The following is an 11,644-nucleotide window of genomic DNA, read 5'->3' on the forward strand; positions in this document are numbered from 1 at the left end:
CAGCAAAGTAGTAGAAATCACCTAAGTGCCCCCAGCTAGAGGGCCGGTTAAAGGGCAGGCTTAAAAAAACAGAAAGCTTTATGAAGAAAGAAAAGCAGAACAAAGAGGGAAGACAAGAAGGAAGGGGAGAAGGAGAGAGGGAGGGGGGAAGAGCGGGAGAGGGGGAAGGGAGAGAGTGAGAGAGGAAGGGAAAGGGGAAGGGAAGCACAGAGGGAAGGAGGGAGAGAGTGCGAAAGAGAGTGAAAAAGGGAGGGGGAAGGGGGAAAGAGGGAGAGAGGGGAGAGGGAGGGAAGGGGTAAGGGAGGGAGGGAGAGAGGGAGGGAGGGAGGGAGGGAGGGAGAGCAGGCAGGCCTACTGGGTGTGTTGCAATCCTATCACCTAAGTGGAAGTCTATACAGCAAGTTCCAGGGCAGCCTGGGTTACATGGTGAGACCTTGTCTGAACAGACAGACAGACACACAGTGTTTATACGGAGAAGAAAGGGGAAAGTTGCCATTCTGACCCACAGAGGGGCATGGACACAAGGCACTTCAGAAACATGTTTATTTATTTTATTTATATTGTGTTTTGAGACAGGGTCTCGTTTTGAACCCCAGGTTCGCAGCTACTCTCCTGCCTCAGCCTCTGAGTGCTAGAAATCTTTTTCCCCTTAGTATTCCTGTGATGAAAACTTACTGCTTCTATCACTGAAAATAAAGAAACAAAATCCCACTAAAAGGAATTTAAACCTTGAAAGAATTAACACAGCAATAAAAAGTAGTAATTAAAGGAAAGAATTTAGAATTGGGGGAAATACCAGGGACTTTTTTCCCCCTATGGCTTTATTTTAAAGCCAGTTGTCTCCTACGCTTGTTTGGCAATTTTTTTTTTCTGTTTTCATAAACTGATTAAAAACAAGTACTTCAGATAGGCATGGTGGTGCACACCTTTAATCCCAGCACTGTGGAGGCAGAAGCAGGTGGATCGCTGTGAGTTCGAGGCCATCCTGGTCTACAAAGTGAGTCCAGGACAGCCAAGGCTACACAGAGAAACCCTGTCTCAAAAAAACAAAAACAAAAAACCAAACAAAAACAAAAACAAGTGCTTCCAGCCACAGTTAATGTGTTTCTGAGATTTTCTCACCAAGGCCTGTCTGCTGCCCTTTCAGGCTTTCGGCTTAATTTTCGCCCACTTTGCCCTGCCTTGCTCCACCCAGAACAAAAGCTACTTAGTGCGAATCCACTCCTCTCCACTGTCTCTGTCCACACTGATCCAGCTGACTAGATTGAAGGCTTCGAGTCCTTAGCATCTGAGCAATACCAAACAAATGACCCTTGTCAAATGTGTCTGACTCCCCAGTTGTTGTGGGGCATGGGGTAGGTAGGTAAAACATCTCTGCAGGTGTTTTGTGAGAGTAAAATAATTCTCCAGTCAGTATGTCCTCCATCCTCCATCATCCTCCATCCTCCTCCATCATCCTCTGTCATCCTCCATCCTCCATCACCCTCCATCCTCCATCATCCTCCATCCTCCGTCATCCTCTGTCATCCTCCATCCTCCATCCTTCTCCATCCTCCATTATCCTTCATCCTCCATCCTCCTCCATCCTCCTCCATCCTCCATCCTCCTCCATCCTCCATCATCCTCCATCATCCTCCATCCTCCATCCTCCTCCATCCTCCATCCTCCTCCATCCTCCATCCTCCTCCATCCTCCTCCATCCTCCTTCATCCTCCATCCTCCTCCATCCTCCTCCATCCTCCTCCGTCCTCCATCCTCCTCCATCCTCCATCCTCCATCCTCCTCCATCCTCCATCATCTTCCATCATCCTCCATCCTCCTTCATCCTCCTCCATCCTCCTCCATCCTCCTCCGTCCTCCATCCTCCTCCATCCTCCATCCTCCATCCTCCTCCATCCTCCATCATCTTCCATCATCCTCCATCCTCCTTCATCCTCCTCCATCCTCCTCCATCCTCCTCCATCCTCCATCCTCCATCATCCTCCATCATCCTCCATCCTCATCCATCCTGCATCCTCCACTGTGCTAGGGAATTCCTGAGGAGCCACCAGTGCCAGGACCTAGCCTTCTCCCTCCCACCACAAATGCTCCCTGAGTGCTCCCCAACAGTGGCCTGCCAGCCTTTCAGCCTGAACCTGGGCCAGCACCGAGTCCCCATCAGACAGCCTTCCCCATCAGAATACCTTCATCACCCTGTCTCTCCCACCACACTATCCACCCAAGCAGCATATCTTTGTTGTTAGATGGCTTCCCTGAGCTTCTGGCCCCTCCATCAGGCCTTCGTCTAGTGTCCTATCCTGAGCTGCTGGACCATGCAGTGGTCAGTGGGATAGCAGAGAAGAGGGGCTATCCTCTGCTGCCTCTGCCCTTGTTTGCTGATTCTCCAACAGGGCAGGCAGCCGGGCCTCAATGAGCCCTTATCTATCGTGCCAAAAGCCAGTGTTGGCTGTAGATAAAGATGCTTTCCTTCCCCTCCTGAATAAACTCAGGGTTGAGCCAGGACCTCTGCCCGCCTCACCTCAGCGTTCCCAGCCCCTTAGTTCTCCCCCGCACATCTTACCTCTTGGGTCAGGCTGTGCCGCTGGCATCTACACTTGCGGTAAATTCTTTGTTTTTATTTATGAAAGAAAAATCTCACCAAATCTACTTCACACATTTTAGTTGAGTGTCACCTGCTGCCCTGGCCACCTGAAATTTCCTCAAAAGACACAGGAGGCCCTCTGCTCGGGCCTCTGACTGCCCCAGTCACCTGTTAGTTGGCAGCCACCTGGCTGGCCTTTGTAAAAGTCCACTCTAAGGAGCCTTGGGTTGACGACGTGACCCTTGCCGGTCCCCAACTCCCACACAAATGTGGGGAGCACATTGAGCCTCACCACGGCCTTCTGCTTCCCCTCTGACTCAACTCCCTGAGGGCAGGTGCAGGGAATGACAGTCACAGTGTCCCCCTAGAAATATGGCCAGGAAGGTCTGACCCCAGGCTACTTGGCAGTGGTGGACTTGTCGGCTTCTGCCACCCCTGTCAACTACCTCAGTGTCTTGTCAGTGACAAAGGACCAGACAAGCCAGTCCAGGTCACTCCCTGAAGCGAATAGACTGGCCACTCCCCTAGCACCCGTTGGGAGAAGCACTTGTGTGGCCTTTGGTCTGGCTCCAGTTGTCTCAATGTCCTCAGATAAGGGACCTCTGTCAGCTGGCCCTGAAGCAAGCCCTGCGCACGTGAGGCCAAGCTCCTGCCTTGTGACAGCGTTCAGATTTTGTCGCCCCACCTAAGATTTGCTGCCAAGGGCCACCTGTGCCCTGAGGCACCGAGGAAGTGAAATCAGTTTCTTCTGGGTTGTTTTTCATAGACGGGGTGAGGCACGTCAGAAACTCCTTTCAGAATTGTGGGATTGAGCAAGTAAATAACCTGGAGGCTGGTTCCTCACCATGAGCAAAAGGATTTGCAAAGACAGACAGGAAAGAGAAAGACAGATGACACCTGCGCTGACCACACTGGGTCAGGCTTGACGGTGCCACTGGAAGCCCATCTTTCTAATTTATAAAGAAAGAAAGAAAAAAAGAAGGAAGGAAGGAAGGAAGGAAGAAAGGAAGGAAAGCCACGGGAGGTGCTAGAATACTGGCTTGAACAGTTAAGACCACTTGCTGCTCTTGCAGAGCACCCCAGGTTCAGGTCCCAGCACTTGTGACCAGTAGCATTTAACCAACAGTAGCTCCAGCCCTGGGCATATGATACTCTCTTCTGCCTCTTTGAGAACTTACGTGTATACATGCCCACATGAGGACACACACATGAACGTAGTTAGTAACAATTTTTGTTGTTGCCATTGTTGTTTGAGATAGGTTTTCTCTCTGTAGCCGTAGCAGTCCTGGATCTCACACACTGTAGACCAGGCTGGCCTTTCACTCAGAGATCTACCTGCCTCCCAAGTTCTTGGGTTAAAGGTGTACGCAACCACTGCCCCACTAACAATAATTTTAATCAAGAAATTTGCCATGTAAGTTATGTGTTTTTCTTCAGCTTTGACCACTTAGAGGACCTAGCATTAACGTGTAAGGCAAGAGTAACAGACCCTAGATTCTGGCCTCTGAATACCGGATGCTAAGGAAGAAACAAAATCTCCAAAAAATTGTGCTGGGTGGGGTCAAGATAAGCCTGGAACATTTTGTATCAGAAAATAAAGGCTCTGATTCTTTTTTTTTTTTTTAAAGCAGAGTCTCATATATCCAAGGCTGACCTTGAACTCACTACCTAGTAGAAGACTGATTGATTCAATAAACAGAATGAGCTAATGGGCGACGAAGCTATACTATATAAATGCAGGTTAATTGGAAGCAGCATGGGCAGGGAGGGGGGCACGGGCTGGGGTGGGGGCAGGAAGGGAAGGAGAGGGGGCAGGGAGATGGGGAAAAGAGGGCGCCCTGCAACCAAATTGTCTGGTTTCTGTAGTGAATCTCTGGGAGAGGGGAAGCCCCGCCCCCAGGCATAGGGCAGCCGCTCCAGCCACGCCTTGCAGCAGGACCCAACAAAGACGGCCTTGAACTTCTGATCCTCCTGCCTCTACCTACTGGGTACTAGGATTATAGACGTGCTCTGCCACGGCCTCCTGTCAGGTGGTGCTGGAGACCGAACCCCAAGCTTGGTGCGGGGTACACAAGCACTGTCCCAGCTGAGCTCCGTCTCTAGTGCCATACACTTCATTCGTGTGTGTGTGTGTGTGTGTGTGTGTGTGTGTGTGTGTGTGTGTGTACCTTTTGAAGCTCCATGACAATTTTATTAACGTTTAAAAAGAAAAACCCTCCAAAGCAGACAGAGTGTGCTCCTCAGCAGCTGAGAGGAGAGGGTGGAGAGAAAAGGAGAAAGGGCCATCTCTTTGGAGTTAAACTGGCACAGATGTCAGCACGCGGCAGCTAGGCAGCCATGAGGCAAGGAGGAGAGCGTTCAAAAAAAAAAAAAACAGCGAAGTATTCCTTGTTATGGAAAACACGCTTAGGCCCTGGCCAGCATCTGAAAGAAAATGATGGAAGAGAGGGGTATGTGAGGTGCATCGGGGGCGGGGGTGGGGCTGGAGGGGAGGGGTGTGGATAGCATCGTGAGAATGGTATAATTGATTAAGCCAGGCTCAGCAAGGTGGGCAAACCCACTCACGGGGACTCTGGGACAACTGGCTGCTTTTCTGTTGTTGTTTTTAAAAAACAAACAAACAAACAAAGTTGCTGTGTAATCCAGGCTGGCTTCAAACTCAAAGAGGCCCTCCTGCCCCTGCCTCCCACCGTCTGGGATTATAGGTGTGCCACCACCATCCAGAAGGGCTCCAAGCCCAATCAGAAAATGTCCCAAGACAGGGGCCAAGTTGGAAAGAAAGCCCACAGCCAAATTTGAAACAACCCAAAATCAGCACTCGAATCAGAATCAGCAATGGTACCAACCAGGTCCATATTGGACAGGGGCAGAGGAGTGGGGCGATGGGCACTAGTGAGTGAACAGGGAACGTGAATGGGGGGAGCCCCGTGTCAGCTGGGGAAAGGGCTGGAAAATCCCCAGTGGGAAGCTCTCACTGGAAGAGTGGCTCAGCTCACAGGGTCATCAACGACTTCAGTATCTACAGAGAAACGGAGGCCTCGGGTGGTCTTTATATGACACTGACTCATTGTGTGTGTGTGTGGGGGGGGAGAAAGTAGTCACCCAAGGATGAAGAAACTTGGCTGACAGTGCCCTGAGCAAGCAAACAAGGCTGCATCAGCAGCCATAGGACTAGTGAGCATCCTGCATCCCTGATGCCTGGAGACACACTATTTCCCCTGGCTGTTCTCCCACCAAATTCGTCATAAGGAGAAGACAGCGGAATTGGCCAAGGTGAAGGCCGTTCAGCAAAAGAACCCGGCGGCGTCCTCCCACACTTCAAAGTCAGGAAAACCAAGATGGCCCGAGCAAGTGATGAGATCATCAAGACAAAAATATAGTTATTACCTCAAAGAGAGTGAGAGAGAGTGTGTTTATTTTGGAGCTAAATATGAGTGACTATAGCTGAGAGCACAGGTTTAGATTACCACAAATTCCACATTTTAATGAGGCAGCAGTCTCATGAAGATTTCACAGTAACAGAACAAAGTCGTAGGTCAAGACACATACACTGGTGGGGACAGTAAGTTGGCGACTGCGGCAGCGCGGAGAAACCTCAGCTACAGGGCCTCAGACCGTGTCCGATGAAACGCTCGGCCCTTTGACTGGCAGGGAACTAGGGTTAAGGTAATTCATTCCAAAAGGCTTTTTTGTCTGTTAGTCAGAGGATTTTAGGTGTGACAGGAGATATGGAGTGGTTGGCAAAACACGGCCTAGGATAAATTGTAATTAGGTTCCGATCCTACGACATTCCAATTTCCCGAGTCACTGGAGTTTCAAACAGTCCACTGGCCTTTGCGGACATGGCTTCTTTTCAGGAGTTCCTGTTCACAAGATGAAAAGGTGGCACGTGGGCAAGGGTTGGGACTTGGTTGCTGAACTGCTTGCCTAGATGCCAAAGCCCTCAGTTTGATCCCCACAACTGCACAAACCATCCGTGTAAGCCCAACATTAAGTGTGGGTTGTCTGTGTTCACAGTCTTTCTGGGCGGCTAGTCTAACCAGTGAACTCTAGGATCAGTGAAAGACCCTGGGTCAAAAAATAAGGAGGAGCTGGCGAGATGGCTCAGCAGGAAAATGCTTGACATGGAGTCTGATGACCCAAGTTCAGTTCCCAGAACCCACATGGTGCAAGGGGCGAACTGACTCTACAAACTGTCCTCTCACCTTGACACGTGCACAAAACGAATAAAATGCAGTAAAATACAATTTTTAAAACAACACAGAGAAAAATGCTGAACAATGAGCTCTGGCCTCCACGTGTGTGTGTGTGCGCGCGCACACACACACACAAATGTGTACACTGGACACATGTGATTTTTCTGATTTTCACAACTGTTATGCTTATATGGGAGAAAGTCTTTTTAAAATAAACAGTTAGCAGTTAGCAATGCCTGTCTGCAGTTTTCAGAGGGTTCCTCTACATGGGGCAGAGTAATAAAATTAATTCTAACTTATTAACATCCGAGCAGCTAACTATGTGAAACTCTTTGTTTTATTGCAGCTTTTCTGTAAGCCTGAAATTATTTCACAAGCTCAACAATACCACAAACACGTGCTGAATAAAAGCATGCAGCGTGACCCAGCATACTCTGGGGGGGGGGGAGCCTTGTGGGGTGATCGGTGGGTGGAGCTGTGATCAGAGAGAGAGTGGAGCGTCAGCAGGTGAGGAATTGGCTCCTTGGCAAAGGGGGGGGGGTCCCAGGCTGGGCCACTGAAGTCTTAGCTTTGTCTAGTGCAGTTCCAGCCTGCATCTGGGTGGGGCCCGGGAGTCTATGATAGCCAAGACGCCAGGCAAGCCTGATGCACCTAGGTGCTATGACTTGCACGTGGCCAAAAGACAAAGCACCACTGTGATTTGGTCCAGGCAGCTGCACATGGCAACAACAGGTAAGCTGTTGTCCCTCTTCCCATCAGAGTCTCATGAGCCACCAAGATTAAAACTTCTAATGCCAGCACCCCTCCCCCCAGTGCCTGCAAACCTCAGCCTTCCTCCAGAAACTTCTGTATCCCATCCTACACCAAGGAGCCAGATGGGTCCAGACTTGGACGCTACCTGTAAATAAAGTGTAAATGCATCTCCTGGGGAGATGGCCAAACCCACCAGCATTTCTCCTTGGCTCTGCTTTGGGCAACTGGGTCCCGGTCTCAGGAAAGCAGCCCTGGGATTTTTGCCCATGAAAACAACTTGTTTTTATTGTAAGTTTTTGAGCCGATGTCTCAGGTAGCCCAGGTTGATCCCCAACTTTTGTCTCCGAGGATGGCCTTGGACGGCTGATGCTCCTGTCTCCGAGGGCTGTGATTAGAGCTGTGCTTCACCGCTCCCTCTCAGCTTCTGTGATCCTGAGGGCTGGACCCGGGGCTGCCTCCCGCATGCTAGGCAAGTTCCTACAGCTCAGCCTCGACCATCAATCCCATTTAATCAGTCTCACGCCCACGAAACACCTGCCTTAGTCCACGTGGGCCTCCAGCACCACGTGGCCCCTTCCTTAATGATGACTGTCCTGAAAGCTCTTCCTCACGAGAGGCTCTCCATTCCCCCAGACAGTTGCCACCCCACCCCCCTCCTTACTCAAAGTTAAGGTATAGTGAGTGACACATGTGGCAGGGATACCCACAGGAATTTACCCAGCACCCCTTTCTGGGTAAGAGAAGAGCAAGGACATTTTGAATAGTGTCCCAGAATTCTGGCCTGGCCACTCAATTCCTAAGTTCCCTTCTCACCTCCACACACTCTTCACCCGCCCTCCTTCAGCCTAGAAGAGGCTGGGATCGGAAGGACCCAGAGAAAAATAGGTCACAGGGAGGTGCCTCTGGCCTTGCTCCCTAGAGAGAGGGCTAAGCCCAGCACAGCAGCAGCATTCTTGAGACCTCTAAAGAGACAAGGAGGCAGAGTCTGGGACTCCCACGAGACCACCCTCTCTTCTTCAGGTTCCTGCCCACACCTATCTTTCACCCACGCCCAGGGGCTAATTCCAGATCATTCTGGCTTTGGGCTACCCAGAGCCAGGCTTTAGTGAACCCTAGGAATTAGGCCCTGAGTCAGGACCCAGGGAAGCCACAGCTGGTACCATGGAGGAGAGGCCAAGGAGAATGTCAATGCTGTAATGATCAGCTCAGATGTCCTTCGGCTTCTCAGGAAGAGGGATCAGCCAGGCTTTCCTCCTCCTGCCCAGAGAGCCACCCAAGTGGGTGCAGCGGCTGTTCCTTTGGCCTGGAGAAAGGGACCCAACAGGAAAACGCCAGGCAGGTGTGTGGTGCCAGCTCAGCCCAGGCACGCAGGAGACTCACTCGGGAAGATCACAAGTTTAACGCCCATTGGAGCTGCAGACTGAGTTCAAGGGCGGCCTAGGCAATTTAATGAGGCACTGTATTGAAATATAACCATTAAAAAAGGAAGTGGGTGAGGGGACATGGCTCAGTAGTTGCCTAGCATTGTGGGAGACCTTAGGTTCAATTCCCAAGATCACAAAGTAAAGAAGAGGCTCCCCCAACAACCGTGTCCCCAATTCCCTGCAGCCAGCAGACCTCTTGCGTATCTGAGCTTCTGGCTTTGGGCCAGCTTCCTGGGCTCAGCTTGGGAGGCATGGGCCTCATAATTCAGAATGCATCTGCTCCTCTCGGGAGCTTTCAGTCCACCTTCCCAAAGCCTGAGGAGTTTTCAGATTCTCAGAGGAGGCAGGAAGTTGGAAGAAAACCCAAGCTAGACAAGAGATGAAACCCAACCAGGCCTTAGGAATGCCCTCATCTCCACCCCATGCCTTCCCACAAACAAGCTACCTCAGCACAGCCAAGCTGTCCCCGGCTGCCGGAGTCCCAGCTCCTCCTGGGGCTGCCACGCATGCCCATGCTCGTCTTATGGCCTTCTTTCTACCTCTAAGTCTGGTTCCCTGAGCAGCGGGAAGAACCTACTTGCTGGGCAGAAACTTCTAGACAACCAAGCCAAACACCTCACAAAATAGCCCCGGGGTCACATTTGAGCATAAGGGACAACAGTGCGCTGATGTACTGTAGATTAAAAACGGAGAAATGAGAAGTCGCTATCTGCTGCTGAGTCTGCCTTTGAAAACCCGAGATCCAATTTGCTACCTGCCTTCTCCTGCCTCCCCAGCCCAAGCATTCACAGAATGCTGGTTTCCCTGTCCCCTCTGCTCCTGGCATGACTATTGAGCACATGACAATTTTTTTTCCCACGAACAGATCTTTATTGGTATTTTGAAATAATTGGGTTATTGACACAGGCTCTATGGGATTCAAGGCAAGTGACAGGAGGAAAGACCATTGTGCAGGTGGGAGGACTCAAGTGGGGGAGAGGTCCCAAGGCAGCTGTCACTTTCCTCCAAGGATCTGGAGGATCTGAGGGCCTCCGCTGTGCAGGCTTGGGGACCTGGAGGTGATTAAGCCAAGCCATCCTTCAGGGAATCTAAAAGGGTCCCCGGTCCTCTCTCAAGATAGATGTCCCTAGCCTTCTTGGAAGTTCCTGCCAGCCTTGAAAGTCTTCGCAGCCCCTGGGGACCGTGCTTTAGGCCACCAAGCTGCCCACCCTCCCCCACCAGGGCCAAGATAAGGCTCCTGCAGAAGGAGGGAGCAAGTGTAAAGACTGGCCAGGCCCAAGGACACCCCCCTGAGGACATTTGCTCCCCACAACACAAGGTCCCCCCTACCAATGCTGGGGGCAAAGAGTGGGGTTTCTTAGTGGGAGCCCTCCGGGGCCTCGGAAGGCTCCTCCTCAATGAATTCCAGGTCAAACTCATCCTCCAAGGAGCCCCCGACAGGCAGCAGGCGGAACTTCTTCCCCTTCAGGGTGCAAGTGCGGTGCTCGAAGTCCAGCACGGCACTGTGGTCCTGCAGCACGTCGGTGCCAATGATAGCTTCTTCTGCACTTGCGTTGGCCACCAGGAACTCTGCCTTCAGCTTCATCTTGCCCAGGCTAAATACTGTGTCCCACACACCTAAGATCTTCATCGTGGCCCCGTTGGCCACTTTGACCACATTTTCGAAAGGCCGAAGGGTATCAAGGTCACCGTCAGTGACCTCTTCCCACAAGCTTGGATGGACCACAGATACCTGAGCCCCCGAGTCCACCAGGAACCTCACAGGCACGTCACCAATCTTCCCCTTAAGGTAGTAGCCCCTACCCATGCTGTTGGCGAACACAATCTCTTTGGGTTTCTGGCTGTGGGCAGCCCCAGGGCCCCCAAAGGCCCTCAGGAGGGCTTCCTTCACAATGCTGTAGTCGCCCTGGGCCTGGGGACTGAGTCCATTGTAGACATCCAGGGCATCTCCCCTGAGGGACTCTTTCAGGAACCTCAGTTTGGTGGCATGGTCCCAGTGGCTGAGGTCATCGATGACTTCAAAGCGGTGTAGCCAAAGGCTGGCATCTGTGTTAGCACCGCTGAAAGGTTCTGGGGTGAAGGCGCGCTCCCGGTGGCCTTCCTTGCTTCTGGCTCCGCTGGTGGCCATCCTTCTGCTCACTTCTGGAAGCTTAGCAGTAGTAACACAAGCCAAGTAGAGAACGGCACAGAAGAGTGTGGGCGCAATCACGCTGGAGCGCGGCAGGGCCGTGTTCCCGCCTGGCTTGGGCAAGTTGAACGGAGCAGGTACGGGGCGTCTGGCTAGCTGCTGGTCCCAGAAGCAAGCTGTCTGTGCTCTGCTTCGCCTGCACAGCCTTTTTGATGCCCAGCCTGGGCCCCCAGGGCTCCTCATTCTCCTTTGTTCTAGAAGCTCCGCCCCCTCGCCCCGCCCTCCTGCCAGCATCTCGCCTGACTAGCAGGATGGGTGCCTCACCCTCAGGACCCATCCGCATGACACCAGCCAGCCCACCTGATGAGAAAGACAGGCTCAGGCAGGGGACAGGGCCTCGGGACCCTCCTCAGCCTGTGTCCCAGAATAACCCAGGTGAGGACACAGATGTGATACAGATGTTTATCAGGCAGAGAAGAGGAGACCGGAGCAAACAGGTCTCCAGCTGCTTCAGAAGAGGGGGAGGGGGTCCCTTTGGCCTCGCCCAGTCACTGCTTGGGGT

At 52.0% G+C, this 11,644-nt stretch overlaps 1 protein-coding gene across 1 annotated transcript; it reads right to left on the minus strand.

Moving 5' to 3' along the window:
* Positions 1-9,800: 9,800 nt before the first annotated feature.
* ASPRV1 (aspartic peptidase retroviral like 1) lies at positions 9,801-11,376 on the minus strand (the record flags this gene model as incomplete). Its single annotated transcript, XM_084766015.1, has 1 exon — positions 9,801-11,376. The coding sequence occupies one exon, from the start codon at positions 11,374-11,376 to the stop codon at positions 10,312-10,314; it is 1,065 nt and encodes a 354-aa protein (XP_084622141.1). The 3' UTR covers positions 9,801-10,311.
* Positions 11,377-11,644: the final 268 nt, after the last annotated feature.

Source organism: Acomys minous (assembly GCF_964271855.1).
Source record: "Acomys minous genome assembly, chromosome: 17".
Taxonomy (NCBI): domain Eukaryota; kingdom Metazoa; phylum Chordata; class Mammalia; order Rodentia; family Muridae; genus Acomys; species Acomys minous.